Source organism: Colossoma macropomum, unplaced genomic scaffold (genome assembly GCF_904425465.1).
Source record: "Colossoma macropomum unplaced genomic scaffold, Colossoma_macropomum, whole genome shotgun sequence".
Taxonomy (NCBI): domain Eukaryota; kingdom Metazoa; phylum Chordata; class Actinopteri; order Characiformes; family Serrasalmidae; genus Colossoma; species Colossoma macropomum.
The window spans coordinates 33520799-33537279 of record NW_023494802.1 but is presented as its reverse complement, the minus strand read 5'-3'; the positions used below and the strand labels follow the sequence as shown (position 1 = coordinate 33537279).

At 40.7% G+C, this 16481-nt stretch overlaps 1 protein-coding gene across 1 annotated transcript in view; it reads left to right on the top strand.

The window, feature by feature from the left end:
- Nucleotides 1-149: 149 nt before the first annotated feature.
- c1qtnf12 (C1q and TNF related 12) overlaps nt 150-16481 on the top strand; it is a 35459-nt gene continuing 19127 nt past the window's right edge. Inside the window, exons 1-4 of the mRNA XM_036591771.1 lie at nt 150-1406; nt 11831-11935; nt 12935-13046; nt 13939-14120. Coding sequence (XP_036447664.1) covers nt 1233-1406; nt 11831-11935; nt 12935-13046; nt 13939-14120 — 573 coding nt within the window. The 5' untranslated portion in view covers nt 150-1232. The remainder of the gene's footprint in view (nt 1407-11830; nt 11936-12934; nt 13047-13938; nt 14121-16481) is intronic.

The following is a 16481-nucleotide window of genomic DNA, read 5'->3' as shown; positions in this document are numbered from 1 at the left end:
GTGGGGCTGCCAATTTTACTGATGAGGAAAGGGGAGGCCAAGGGGAATCAGAAAAGAGAGGGAGGAGAAAGGGAGAGAGAGAGGGAGAACTGGGAGAGAGAGAGAAAGAAAGGAGGGGAGAGTGTGTGTGATAAACTCTGCTGTGAGCCCTCCTGTAAGCTTTAGTCAGGGAGTTTGGGAGCAGGAGCGTAGGAGTACGAGAGAGTGGAAAAAGCAAGTGTGTCGAAACAAGCAGGCGTAGAGTAGGCAGGACCCACCACGCAGTCCAGACAGAGGCTGCACTCAGAAGCGAGTGTGCTTGCGGTTTTGTCACCCTGCTGGAGTTGGCTGTTGACTTAGGGGCTGCTGAGTTGAGCGCGCAAGTGGCAGCGACTAAGAGGGTCGGAGAAATCATCACAATCACCACTGTCAAGTACCTCTCCTCTTTGAAGTTGTTAAAATTGTTGGAGGCGGCTGCAGGGGACCAATTTTTCTCTGTGGGGAACCAAAGCTGAAAGAAGGCCAAAGGCCAAGACAACTGGACTGGCTCCAACTTCCAACTCCCTAAGGACTTTTGTTTTTGCACCTCGGCCCCGGGAAGGAATCAGACAAGAAGACAGATGGGCAAAAGGCTACGTGCTGTTTGCCACAGAACCACCAGCTCATCTGCATCCCTGACTGCAGCCCCGGAGAGAGTCTGCTGTACGGCTTGAGCCCGAGGCAGGCACAAAGCCAGAGAAAGAGCAGGGGAATCTGAGTACCAAAGAGCGAGGGAATCTGAGTACCCACTGAGTTCTGGCCCCCTCCTTCGCCGGCCTCATCCCCGGCCCCTCCTCTGCAGGCGCCCTGTGGTACCCCCCTTCGCCCCATGGGGCAGGAAGCGTGAAAAATCTCACTAATGGGTTTATTTGCTGTCAGACCAGCAGTGATCTGTCACTCCCTGGGACTCCTCCACTTGACATTTTTCACAGTCGAGTAAGCCGCACAGCTAGCCTGGACCCTAGGACCTTGCTGAACCCTACTAGCTAAATCTGAACATCATTGCCACCAGCCTGCTTGAATCAAACTGCCTGCCTCTCACACTATTTTGGTTCACTACAACAAAACACCACAGTCAAGCACCAGAGACTTCAGCTGTTGCCTTGGTTTTGTCCTAAGCAGTGTGGTCCACTGTGCCCCTGAGAAGGAGGCTGATCCCTAGGATACAAGAGCTTTGTCTGTTCCTGTTGGAGGCTGGTTTGGGGGAGCTGAAGATGCGCCTCTGGGTGCTGACCATGCTGGCGGCGGTGCTATGGAGCCAGGAAACGTTCCAGGCAGGGGCTGAGGCAAAGAAAGTGCGAAAGAAGCAGAAAGAGCTGACCCCACAGCACACAGAGGCTTTCAACACCACACTCTCCAACAGCGAGGAGCTGGATGAGGGCACAAAGGTAACAGCTTCTGTCTCATTCTTCTAAGTCTCTTCAGCAGCCTGTCTTACCTTTCTCTGTGGGTGTATGCTGCCGGAGTGCCTTATGACCACAGTTCCCAACCCTGGTCCTGGAATGCCTGTCCCCAGCATTGCAGTGTGTTTAGGGCTTCTTGGTGTTAACTGACTAATCGGATCAGGTACATTATACCAGGGAAAACACTCAAATTTGCAAGGCAGGTATAGTCCAGGACCAGGCTTGGGAACCCCAGCATTAGGATGTGGAAATGAGTCTAGATGTAGGTAATAGAGATTAGATGTGGGTAATGAGTCTTTCTCTCACAGAACTTGACACAGGAAAATAACTGTCACATATATGTATAATGCATAGTATACTTTTTGTGTTTTGCATGTTAAGGAATTGTACAAAGTGTATTATTAAGTATTATTAAAATGTGGGATGATGCAGGGTTTTAACACCAGGTTGCCACGTTGGTTCTCAAGATCGTGCAGGAATGCCTTAAAAGAAACATTGTTTTTTTAATGTGTCTTAAATAAAGACTATCTGGAGAATCATCAGAAAACCAGGTATCTAACCGCTTGTGTTTGACCATCACAGTTACAGTAACAAGTTTTGGGTATCTTTTATGGAGGCTTTGTCTCAGATAGAGCAAAGTTGGTGGGATGTTCTCATCCATTTCAACAATTTCTTGATGAAGAGTCACTCCCATGGAATGAGACCATAAGAGAGAATCTTGATTGGGCAATGCTTAGTCCTTGTTAGAGCAGGTGTGCCCTGCCTGGACGAGAAAAAGAGAGAGAGAGATAGAGAGAGAGAGATAGAGAGAGAGAACAGACTCTAATGTGTGAAGGTCAGAGTGGATGAATGGCTCAGGTATGTGAGGAATGTGCACTTGGAAGCCTGATCAATGCATTAATTAGTAATCACAGTGGGGGTCCCCTCTCCAGTGTCCTTTTGTAAGTGAAGGAAGGCTTGTTTACTGGTTAAGCCATTGGGGCATCAACAAGTTGCAGTTAGGGTTAGTGTTAGTTGACAGCTGTAGACACAGGAATTCAGACTGACACTGATATGTTTTGCGGTTGCTTAGAATAATCCATTAGCTTCTTTTTCCCCACAAAAGTGAATATGTAAGATGCTTTCCCTGAATCAGCATTAACTTGTTTGGACGGGGTGCTTAAGTAACATTATTCAACATGAACCGCCCACTTCCAGCGGCTGAATTCTAATGCAAGTGTGCATACATACCCTCAGGCTCCACCATGACAAATGTTTTGCTATTTCAAACCTGTGTTTGTTTATTGCTCCACAATTGTTTAGATATAGGGATTTCCATTGGAACGTTCGCCTTTCTGTCGGCCCACCCATTGTGTTGGCATTCTCAAATAACTGTCTCAGCATCTCCGCCACCACACCAACAACACACTTCATGGTTAGTCTGCTTCAGCAGGCTTCTTCACAACAACCACTGTCTCTTTTAGACTAGCTGTCAGAGACAAGGAGCATTTTTTGCATAGTGTGCCCCTTTGGTAGATCGAGGCATATGGGTTGGGCACCTGGAATCCTCTCTCTTAGCCACCCTGTTTATTTGACTTGGTTGGCTGTGTAAAATCAGATTCTTCAGTGGACGACCTTAGGGCAGCTCCTGTGTCCACTGGAGGCTGCACCCAACTGAGATTTCTGCACTCTTTTCTTTCAACCTCTGCTGTCTCTATCTCAACTCGACTGTCCTCAACTCCTTTTTCTTGTTCCTCTTGCTTCTACTTATTAGTAGCACTAGTAGCATTGTTGTCATTACTTTTCTTTCTTTCAATTTTTCTTTCTTTCTTCCTTCTTCTACTTTCTGTATTCTTCCTCTTGTTGTGGTCCGGCACAGGCAGGCTGCCATGATGTAATTCCTGGGAAAGTTTAGGTGGGGAGATATTTAAAGTCCCTTGGCAGAGCTCTTTCCCAGCCCATTGATTCTGTCATTCTCGGGCCAGCCTGACTCCGCTGTGTCTGGGACATCCGATAGGGGCGGTGCGCCCACCCCAACCCCCGCCCCCCCAAAAAAATGGGGCAGCAGGCCGTGTAAGCCCCTCACAAAGCCCCACAGAAAGGGTCTTGAAAGAGGACACCTTGAGGAGGATTAGCCACCCCCTCCTCTTGCTTACATTCTTTTCATCTTGTCCCATGCGATCAGAGAGTAATGACATAATCACACTAAGACCCTGTGTTATGCCAGATTGTGTCACTGCCAAAGAGCGTCACCTGGGCTGTGGACTTGAGGTTAAGCTGACATTCAGGGCTATGGGCCGAGGATCATTTTCAGGGCTTTAAAACATACTAAATAGCATTAAAGCAGTGGATGCAGGATCCTTACACTGCTTGTGATCTCAGTTTAGGTGAAAGAGGTAAGAATATGTGCAGTGCACTAAATGCAAATAAAGTCTTTGCACATCAGCTATGGCATGAACTGCATGGCTGTGATTTCATTTAATTTTGATAATTAGCAATTGTTTCCAGATTAATAACATAAAAAATCCCTTAATCTAGTCTTGAGACTTATCATGTGCTGGTCATGTTCTTCTACATCCGTCTTACTTTATGGAAGTAGGTATGCTATAACTCTTTCAGCAACTTTGCAAGATTTGCATGATTAAATCAAGAACCTGAAATGATTACAAACATACTTACATGTAAGGCTTATACTTTGAGCACTTAGCATAGTGCATTAATATCTTAATGAAATTGTTGCAGGGCGCCTTTAGAATGGTTTTCACTGAAATTGCTAAAATAGTGCAAGGTTATTTATATTAGGTTTACTTACAAACATAACCCTTACAGCAAAAGTCATTTCCCCTCTAAAACTTAATAGGTTTAGTAGGTCTTGCAGGTAGGCCTTGTTTTGCAAAACCACTGTGGTACAAAACCAGAGTAAGATCATCATAGGAGGTATCCAATTCATCACAGTCATCATGCTACAATCAACTGTCCATTTGACCTACCACAGATAAAGAGAGGGAGAAACGAGCACCCGCACAAAAACGACACTTCAACACTGTAATTTGGGCACAAAAAGCAGGTGTGATGCTCCAATCAGCCTCTTGTCAGGCCCTGTGTAAAGGAGGAGGGCAGGGTAATTCTGCACAATCTTATAATAGGCCTTGTGGCTTATCCTCCTCACATGTCTTCACTAGCAAGGAATGCGCTCTCCACATACATGAAAAAAATTTATCTATACAATGTTTACACTGCGGAGATTTTCAAAACAACACAGGGGCCCCTGTTGCATTAGCTTAGACCTCGATTGTGGAAAGTTCTGAGCGATTCGGCGGTACATGTTGGCGCCTTTTGTGAAAGCGCATGCTAGATCACAGCGCAAATGAGATACAGCCGTCTCTGTTGTCACTGCTTTAATGACCTGCGGGCCTAATGGGCGGCTTTCCAACTTTCCCCTCGAGTAATAACACAGCAGTTAACTGCCTGCTTCACTGTGTACGTAAGAACGTGATGAAAGGAACTTTATGGTAACTGCCAAACAAATATTCAGCATACACACGAGGAAGGGGAAAAAAAAAGACCTGTAGGCCTATCTATCGTCCATTTGGAGTGTATTAGCTAGTTATCAGACCTCAGGAATTACAAAATAATGAGTACCTCCATAATGAAAACTACGCTGGGTCTGTTACCTGTTAAATGATGGCTTTTGAAAGGGGCCCTGCTGCTTGATATGGCGCCAAATGATCATTTTTCTTTTGTATCTCCGCACCAGCATCCAAAGTCTCATAGTGGTTCGCTAACAGAAAGCTTAATTGCAGGTACCACATGGAGGCGTGGTGTGAATATGTGAGCATAATCACATCAGTCATTAAAAAAAAATAAAAAATACAAGCCAAGAACAAACCGCCAGAGGCTGGTAGAAAAGCCTAAAACCAAAGGGTATTGTTTCTTCAATAAAACAAAGTATTGTTGCTTATTGTTTCTTCGATTCAAAGTAAAAGTAATCTTGACAACTACTGAACAACTTGAATAGGAGTGAAAAAAGGTGTCAGGTCAACTTTCTATATTACTGATTTCCCTGTATTTCTCTATTCATAAGAAAATACGTTTGTTAGGTGGTGTTCTCTTTTTGGAATCTCCTTGGTGTAAAATAAAAGGCTGAAGCTCGACACATGAGGGTTGCAATCAACACCAAAGCAGTCCATGTGCTGAACTAAATGTGAAGGGCTGAAATGGACGTACATACATGGAACTGTATAAATGTAACAAGTTACTACTAAAGATGACACAATACCACATTTTCTTCTCTAATACCAATGCCATATTATAAACCTTGAGTATCAGCCAATACAGATCCGAAATTTTCTCTTTTTTCTCACCATTTTTATTGACGCACTTCACTTAAGATCAGCATCTAAAAGTAGGCTATCATGCCCAAACTACTCAAATATTCTACTACCCCACAGGAAAGAATTCTCAGCTAACAACATCACATCACACATGTGAATTTATACTATTTCTGGCTAAATTTGTTACAGGATTGGTTAACATTCATTCTTTTTTCCCTGCAATATCCGATCCAGCATTTTCTACTAAAATTGGTACCTGGGCCATCTCCAGTTACTACTCACCAGTGTTAGGGTAGTATATATAAAAATAATCCATTATAAATGACTAATGTCTTCTGTCAAACTGAAATAGGATCACCTATTACTTCCTGGAAAAAGTAATCTCACTACTAAATGTAAAGCTTACAGAGATGTTTCTGAATGAAAAACGAGTCTGGTTTGTCTAGGTGAGGTTGGAGCAGTCTTTTGTTTGGCACCGGGACCTTCCCCATCAGATTCATATTAGCAGGATAAGATGCTTTGACAGTTTGTCAAGTTTATGGCCCTTTGTTTTTAGCACACATGCTCACATTGTATGCACAAGGACAGTCACGGATAATCTATATAGAGGAAATGTATGTTTTAAATGTTTTGCGTGTAATTAGTATAGAGAATGTTAGAGTCAAACAAGTAATGTAAGTAATGTAATTCCTACAGTAACTGTAATGTGATTGCAAAAATGTTAACTGTAATGTGTTACATTGCTTCATTACAGGAAAAAGTAATCACCTTACTGTACTGTGTTACCCCCTACACTGCTACCCACCACTGTATACCATCACAGCGTCTCACCTGATAGAGATGCTGGATTGAAGCACAGGCTTAATTTGAGAGGGACAGGGTGGATGCATCCATGAATGGATAAGTGTGGAGTTGCAAATAACACCCAGAAACAAACAGCAGCTCAGAGACCGCGTTTCATCAGCTTGGTTCACCATATACCGTACCCACCTGTGCACTCCAAGCACCAACTACACTTGTGGCTTTGGCATCGTTCTTTGATTTGCGTAAGCCTGTTCAGTTCCGAAAGCCAGGCAATGCTCTTTTGGGGGAGTGCCCATGTTCCCTGCTCCACACATAAGGGCTGGAGCGAGTAAACAGAAAACATGGCTGTCATTTAGCTGTAATGGCAGACCGTTTGGAATATGACAACTTGTAAAGACTCTGTGTAGTATTTATGTGATATTAGTCTAGTTTGTGCAGGCCGTGCGTGCGTGGGCCTAATTATAGGCTTCGGAGTTTGGCCTACACGCTTGTCAGTAAATGCAACGCTGTGGAAAATATTAAGCCTAATGCATAGTCATGGCAAAAATAGCTTGAGTTATATCATGTTATAATAACCAAGCTCATGGTAATGACATAGAAATCAAGCCTAAACAGTCATTAAGACTGTCCATGGTGAAGTGCTGCATGCCTGTTGATAGTGGCCACAAGGCAGAATTTTATGGCTCTGTTTATGTTTGCTGTGGCACGCTGCCTCTGGTAACTGTTTCTCTGACTTTTGTTGCAGAAAATAAGCTAATTTTCAAATTTCCTTTAAATGTTAAACAAGCAGTACTTTGTGAAGGAAGTTCACTGTTGAAAAGCCATGCAAAAACTTACAAACGATGTTTGGATTTACCATAAAAGTATTCTATTAATCGTAGATAACAATTATAGCACTTTGCAATTCATTAAAACTGTGACTTGTTAAAAGGGAAAAATGAGACGGTTGCACAAACACACTGATACAGTGTTGCCAAGTCCAAGCCAAGATGTTTTCGAAGTAATACAAAAACTCCACAGGGTTTTTCTTGTAAAACCCCAAACCAAAAGCAGCACAAGCAATGATAAGCAGTTTTTCTGTGGCTAGGCAAATTTTGCAGTCTAATTACTTTGTAATTACAGATGTGTAGATGTAAGTGTACTGCATACTTTCACTAATTAGGCCTTGCTTATCTTATAACAAGCACAGAATATTTGAACCTCGTTTTCGTGGTTTGAGCAGAACTGTTGTGTTTCCAACATCCACATCCAACTTGACACCCCATCAGTGCTTTATTCATGGACTAATAAATCTGGGAGGCCTGTGCTTTCCTTTCATCTTCCATAGATTAGTTCAGTTCGGTAGGAGGCATACATTAGTGGGTGAAATACTTTTCTTCCTACCAGCACACACAGTGTCTCCATGTCTAGGTGGTTTACTTCGCTTTTTTTTTTCGTGACCCATAATGGAGTATTTGGCAGCCTGGCCTCAGAAGGCACCGTTATTTTAACAACCACAAACGAAATCATCAGAGAAAACCTGGCTCCATAAAAGCATGTAGGTGGAGGTATGCTGAAATACAAGCTCTTTGTCAGGGCAATTTCTTAAAATAGTCACCTAGTTCAAAGGTTTTTTCATACTAGGAGTATCACCATGTCTGTTCATAAATGGCATTGTATAGATGATGCTTTACAGAAGAGGCAATAAAGACCTAAATGGTTTGGATGGAAGGCTGTGATTTAGCATTATCATCATCCTGGTTTGAAGCTCATCTGCTGGTACGTCCGGGGCATGGCACTGTTCGTTTAATTATGTGCTCACAACAAACAAAATTATGTGCTCAGGGTGTTGCCCGGTTGATTCACACTTTGCAGCATTGAAAAGAGCATAAGGTGGTCTAGCATATTACTATGAATGGGGTAGTGTTGTGCCTCTGCAAAGTTCTACGAAACTCGTGTTCTTGTTTTGCTCCGAGTTAATCCCTGCTTTGACAGAATTATGGTGTCTCCACATGCACCATTTGATTCTCTTCAGCCACAGTGCTTTTGGAGGATTCCCATATATTTCAAAGTGGCTTAGCGAAGGTGTTGACAAACTCACTGGCCACTGGTAGAAACTAAGCTGATTGAAACTGCTTGGGAACCCTGAAGATCCGCCTGGTCCCATAAGCATAAAGCAGTGCTCTAATTATAAATCCTTTATTCTTATTAATCCTTTACTCTTGAAAGTCACAGTTACAAAAATTACAGCAATAACAAAAGCATGGAAGCATTTCAATATTAATTATTTCTCACTTATAGCTCATTGAAACTATCACAGTCTATAACCTTTGTCATTGAAACAACTACTGTCCTAGTTAGCTGAGTTAGCCAATTAGGTTTTACTGCTTTTTAGCTTCCAGGCTAACAGCTCCATCCACCACAGGATAGTCTTGATTTTGGCTGACTGATCCATTTACATGTTTAGGCTCAAATCTAAGGGAGCAGTATGTGGTGTGTGTAGCTGTGTGGCTGTGCGTGTAGCTGTGTAGCACTTGCACCACACCCAGCTCTATACCCTCCTTATTATCACTCTTTGCTGTTTAGCAATGGTTGTGGTTAGATTAATGGTTTACTTTTATTAAGTGATGAACTGGCTAACATGGCTAATGTCTTTAACCATTAGAAGTTGCGGTTGTTGCTTGTGGTAATGATAGCATTTTATATTAGCACTTGTAACAAATGGAGAAATTCTGTTGAAAGTACAGATTCAGATATTTAGGATTCAAGTATTCAGTTTGTGTTTAGGCCTGGGCACTCTCTTGCTTTGTCAATGCTGATACTCCTAGCATTCTGTGAGCATTCCAGGCTCGGAGCTGTAACAGTAAGAAAACAATTAGCATGCAGTGGGTCTGAAGGATCTGAAGGTTTGCCTGCCGCAGTAACAGCATCTTTACAATCGAGCAAACCTGCCCGTCTTTTATCTCTATCTGGATTTCTAAGGCACAATAAAACACAAAGTGCAAAGGGGCTTGTGCGCTAGTCAAGTATTGTTTATTTTGTCTGCTGTCACAAGAAAAAGGAGGGAAAGAGAACCAACCAAAAATATGAGCCCCTTTTCAGTCTGGAATATAGGGAAAGAAAAACAAGGGGTTACTTTGTTGCTGCACAAAAACAGAGTCTTTCTGTGAAGAAAAGCGGCATGTTAGTTTAACAGATAAGTGATCCGTGTCCCGCTGCCAAACCTAAACAAATTCCATTTCAGACAGCTCACCTCCACGGCTCTTCTGTATCTCCGCTTCTATCTCAACCGCAGTTGCTTGACGTTTAGGGAAGGGCGCGAGGAGATTCGCGTCATTTTTGTGGTTATTGGAATTCACGCGGCCCTACTCTTCACCTTAATAAAATGTCAACAGTTCAATGTCAAAGGAGGTGTTAATGTCTTCACTCCAAAAGGTTCAGCTAGCGACAGTGCATATTATTTGTTTTGAGTCACCCAATATTGGTTGCTATACAGCCTTTTCTGACTATGTACAGTGACTACAAGGAATCAAAAGTGGCATCGCTACAAAGAACCCATTTTAGCACCTTTATTTTTAATGAGTAATGACATTAGTTTCAGAGCAGGTGTAGCAAACTGTGGTTGGAACTAGGCTCTGCAGGCAGGTAGCTCTCCAGGACCAGGGTTGGAGACCACTAGCTTAACTTTACTGTAATCCAAACATAACAATATTACAGTAAAGCTGATGAAATGCACAAATGTATTTAGAAAATGCCTTATTTCTTATAGTCTGAAAAAAGGCAGAGAGGAAAGACAATTATCAGAAAGAAAACAAAGAGGGATGCATAGAATGGAACGCGATTATCTGAACATTCAGATATCTGTCACAAAAGTCACCTTGTGTTTAAATTAAGAACTGTTGAAGTGAATTTCACCATTGTTCACTAGGTGCTAATATAACACTGAAAACCCCATAGAATGGCTAGCAGAAATTTGCAGCTATGGTCGTTTTTGGTATAAACAGGCAAAAAAGGACAAGAAACTTGCCTTGTTTTTTCTTGACTATTCAAATAAACTAAATTAATATTAGGTAGGAAAGTGACAACTACCTGGTTAAATAAACTATTTCTCATATTTCAAACTCATGTTTGTTCAGCACAGCTCAAGGATGTCCTTTTTTAATTGGTTGGTGGTAACATTGGTTGACTGATTTTCTAATTGTGTGGTAGATTCATACTCCAGTACTGATCCATGTTGTACATGCATACGGCAGCATTCAGAGTTTAACCAGAGGAGGAACTAACCTGTTATTTTGTAGTTCTGTTATTTTCGCAGCTTGAAAAGAACTGTTAAAATGTCAGCAGGATTGATGCCATTTATTACTATGAAGCAATATTAATGAAAAAAAATCAGCTTTAGGGTGTAATTACTCATTAAGAGTGCACCGTAGTGTATTTAGACTGCAATCAAAAACGCTGCTATTGCAAAAATAGCCACATTTGGAGAATTGTCCAGAAAAATGAGAGTCATTCTTTGATTGATGATCATTGAAGTCGGTCCAGGTTGGGATTTGGAGTGCTCAAGCTGTTGCCAAAGAGCATGAATTATATCAGAATTCTCGAGATTGCATATTCGATAACCTCTGTGTGAGCGAACAGTCTCCCACTGAAAAATGAGCTTCAGGTCTTCGATGTTTACTGAAAAGATGAGGCCAGAATAACAGACTCCATATCCAGAGTGACTTATAACATCTAATGTTACTAGACTGCAGCTTTTATGCACTTGCAGAGAGAAACCTACAAGCCAGTAGATCTTGGAGAACTGTCATGTTGTTGTTCGTGGAATCTCTCGTATTGTGGGAGATGGCCTCTTTATTTTTCATAGGTCCAAGTGGGCAAGACTTGGTGGAGCACCTGAGAGAACTGCTAATTAAATGAAGGGTCAGATCTTCAAGACAATTGGCGTGAATGTGTTTGGCAGATGGAGAGGGAGAGAGGGAATGAGAAAGAGAAAGAGAGAGCAAGCAATGCAACCTGCCTTGATATCTGGCACCATTTAATAGTGTCGTTAGGCAAGATTTTCCAATGAAGGTTTGCAATCAGAAATTATGACTCACTGGATTTTGTTACGTAGGTACAATACTTTGCCCCCACTGCCAATTGGAGCATGATTCTAGGCTGACACGTCTGATAGACTGCATAATTGATGCTGTTCTTAAAGTCTTATTGAGGATGAAAATGGCAATAACAATGTGTGAAAACAGGCAGTGAGAAAACAATGAAATATAAATCTATAAACAAGAAAAACAAATGATGTGATTTTTTTTTTTACAGGTCACTGAAGGTCAAAGAGTAGATCCACATGGATCTTGGATGGACTTTGTCAAAAGACCTGTGGGCAACTTCCCAGGAAAGTGCCGGAAACGAAAGCGACCACTGGTACATGTCACCAATATCATGCATCACAAGTCTGATTTCTAGATAGGCGAGGCCTCCATACGCTCAATGTATGGCTTTTGGTACATTGCATTTTAATGCCTCATACATCATGTCATGTTGTGGCATGCCTTATGACTAAGCACAGGACTCATTTTGTAGAGTTCATTGCTCCAACATTTGATTCCGAGGCTGGCTTTTCATGGTGAAACATACACGCAGCTTTAGTTGCTTGAAATAACAATAATGTGCAAAATTCAGAGAGCTTTAATTTCCAGTCAAAATAGTTATTATGTTCAAATCTGAAAAAAAAACATTCTGTCCATCCTTCCACTGTGAGAAGACCATTCAGTACTATGGGTCTGAAATGATGTGCAGCTGCGAAGAAGCTGTTACTGAAAAATACAAAGGAAATCAAACAAAGAAGATGCTGGTGTTCTCAGAACAATGGACTAAGCACCCCAGAGTCCAGGTCTCAATCCAAATCCAAGGAATTACTTGGATCATGAAAAGCAGAAAATACAACCAACTTCTAAGGAGGTGTGGAAAAACATCCCTGCAGATTTCTTTGAAAGACTGAAAGCAAGTCTCTGGAAAAGAACAGAAGCTGTAAAGCAAAGTGTGGACACACCTAATACTGAATAAACACTAAAATTTTGATATTATATTTAGTTGTTCGTGCTTTCTGTATTTTTGACTCTGAAAACACTTGTACCTAATGGCAGTTTTGACTGGAAATGAAATAAGTGAAGGCTAGTTTCTGATTTTTGCCCAGAACTGTACATGAAACTAAATTTCACTTGTGTGATACAATATATGGAAAATACTGAATCACTGTGTGTTGCATGCAACTTATATTAGTGTTGATATGCTTGTGCAACTGTCAAGTTGCACGGAAATTACAATTCATGCAGCTTGCAACCTGCAACTAGTTGCATGAAAGTTTCGGTGTGTAAAGCTAGCCAGAGATTAGGGCTTGAATTAAACTGTGTTCTGTTTCAGCCAGGACCTCCAGGGCCTCCTGGCCCCCCAGGGCCTCAGGGCCCTCCAGGATCCCCCGGAGCAGAGGTCACTCAAGAGGTTCTGTTGCAGGAGTTTAAAGAGATGATCAAAGGTGAGCTCTAACAAACACATACCCTAGGCCTTCTCTACAAACCATTAGCATAACGTCACTGACATAAAACCTCATATTTCCAGAACGATGACTTTATAGAAAGGAAAAAAAAACAACTTAGAAGACCTGTATGAAGTTTCATGTAGTATGTAAACACTTAAAATTTCAGAACGTACCATTCACTCCGCAGTACATATAGTTCATATATGGAAAATAAGCTGGAAAAACACCAATTTTAAATTCAGCTTTTATGATTTACATATATCCATCTGTTGACCATATAGCTGTTTAGCCCCACCCATTTACTCAAAAGTTATAATGAGTTTTTCAGCCTAGACAGAACTCATTTATACGCATTAGTCTTTAAAGCACAGTAACAAAAAACAGCTCATTTAATTCTAAAGGATAAAGTGATCTTGTGAAATGGTCATCTAGGAATGAATTGTGGCTGTTTTTGGTACATAAACTGACACAAATATCATAAGTGGACCTTACATTAAACAAATAAAATACAAGAGAAATGTAACATATGGGTCCTATAAGCATCTATTAACATAACTATTAACATAACTGCTGACTAGGCTCATGCAATGTAATGGGCACCATTTTAAGTGGTGTAAAAAAAAAAAAAGATATTTAGAACTTGCATAAAGTGTTAGCATAACACGTGATTAGACAAATATATTTTTTCCAGCTGGGCTTTCCAGCTCTTTCACCTTCATACATTCACTCCTAACACCTAGCAAACATTTACATTTGACAGATTAGGAGTTAAGTGATGGCTAATGTTTTAATTGGACCCAGACCCTCGGGTCACCACGGTTGTTAGTTTGGCATCAGAGCCGTGTCTGAAACAGACAGTGATGCATGTCTGTGTGCTGTGCCTGGTCAGAGGCCACGGAGAGGAGGGCGTCGGTGGACAAATCCGGCGGGTCCAGCCATCTGCCCACGGCTCTTCTGGCTCTGGAGGGCATGGTGTCCTACAGGAGGATCGAGGAGGCCTTCCACTGCAAGCTCAGAGGCCCCGTAGTGGTGGACAAGAAGACACTGACAGAGCTGCAGAACTTCCAAACAGTAAGTGTTAAGGCCAGTTCATACTCAGACAAGATGGTTTCAGAATGTTTTACTGAAGCAATAAGCCATGAGCGGCCACTTTACCATGCATAAACACAAGCTAAGCACAAGCTAAAGTAAAATCACTGTAACACATGGCCTAAAGTGGCTTAAAGCCACAAAACAAAACACACTTACGTTCAATAAATCACTTACCGTTTAATTAATAATAATCACAATAATTAATTCTGCTAAGCAATGTAAGTTTTTTAACAATAGTTGTCAAGCAACATAACTTATTAATATAGAGTTTAATTGATCTATGCAGCCATCTGTGTGAGTATTGAATACAGTGACTTTGAAGAGTGCTCAGCCAATCAGATTTTGGAGCCGGTACAGTTACATGCAAAATATTTAACACCCCTAGTCAAATCACATCCTCTTGATGTGTCTTGAACTTAAATACGGCACTTTCTGCTAATTTTAATATACAATATCCATTTATTCACTGAGTTTAACATACTGGAAAAAAATAAAACATAAAATACAAAATGTGCCTTAACTTTAGCACAGACCACTGTTACATTCAGCAAATAAACAATTGTGCATTAAAATTTGCAGAAGTGTGTTAACACAGTGTGTCTGTAGAGGATGTGTTAACTTATTTTAAAATTAACAAAACATGTCATTTGACTAGAGTACCCAAACTTTTGCATACCACAGTATAAAGGCGTTTTATGTCTGACCTCTAAGTTTTTACTTGCATCATTTAGTTATACACTGTTAAAAATGAAAGTCAGCACAAGTTGAAATGATAAGGTAACAAATTACATTGCTTTTCTTGAGTTAACTCAACTTGAGGACAGCAGAGTTCACTCAACTCACTCAGCTTAGTTGGTTCAAAGGCTCTCTTAATTTTTATGTTTTGCCTCTCAGTTAGGTAAACAATATAGAATTAGATTTTTTTAACTCAGTTTCCACACTACCTGGGACTTTCCATCAGACATTTGCACCTGGGACTCACTTATGGATGGCTATAGCATTACTGGGGTTCAAACTCATGCACTGCAAAAAATCGTATCTTGTCATGTAAAATGTTCTCAAATCTGGTCAATAAATCTTATATGTCTTCTGTTGAGATTGTTGTAAGCTTTTTTAAGATTACATATTTCCAAACTGTTTTACTTGTTTTAACCGATTTTATTAGGTAAATATCTCACTATACTGGCAGATAACATAAGAAATGTGCTTGGAACCAGTAAAATTATCTGCCAATATAATGAGATAATTTTTCTTGATAAAATGACCTAAAACAGGTACAAAAAGTATAAAAATAAGCTAGATAATCTTATAATAAGAGCACAACCATCTCCAAGTAAGAAATATTAGATCGGTCTACTAGAATTAAGTTACTTTCACTTGACAAGATACTATTTTTTGCAGTGTGATCTCCCGTTGGGGTGATGGCTTGGTCTGTTGCACAGCTTGAGAACACCTCAAGTTACAGTTCATGTCCATAAACGTTTAAAACACTGTAGAATATATTTGCTTTTTTTTGAAAAGTAGCATGTTCACATGTGGTGCAACTGTCTAGTAATTCACCCCAACTTCAGGAGATTGTGAGTTTGAAGGCCAGCAAAACCACAGCTGTCCATAACCAGAAGCACTTGAGGAGAAAATGTCTGATGGGATAGTGTGATGGAAAGAGTCTTAGCCTGAGGAGAAATTGAATAAATACGCATTTTTGTTGATCTAACTGATGTACAGAACTAGAAAAGGGAGTTGGGAGATCTTTGGCCCAAACTAAGACGTTTGAGCTGAGTGAACTCTAGTGTCCTCAACTCAAGAAAAGTTAACTGAATCAGTTACCTTATTATTTTAGGTTGAGCTGACTTGTCATTGTATACAGTGTATCATTAGTTCGTCCAATCAATCTGCATCAAGCTTCCAACACATTTGAAAAAATGGCATTTCTGTTTGAATGAAATGCTGCTAAAGTCATGTACAAAATACATTCCAGTGATGTTTTTCATTCACGAAACTTGAAAACTAGACGCAAGAACATTCTGCTTTGATGACTGCAATAAAGACGTCAAAGGACCTCATTCACTCGTTCTTAACCCTTTAAACATGATAAAAACATTTTTACATGTTTTTTTTATTTAAAATTGCTGAAATAATGGAAATATTTGATTTACTTGGTAAATTGTTGCCATATGGCAACAATGTGCAATCGTAGCACAGGGCCATAAAATCTAAACAAAAAGCACTGTAAAATCAAATTTATTGTTTTAATAAACATCCTTTTAGTGAAAACAAGACCAAACAAATCCAATTTATACTTATTGAAATGTATGACCTAATATTTACAAATATTGGAAA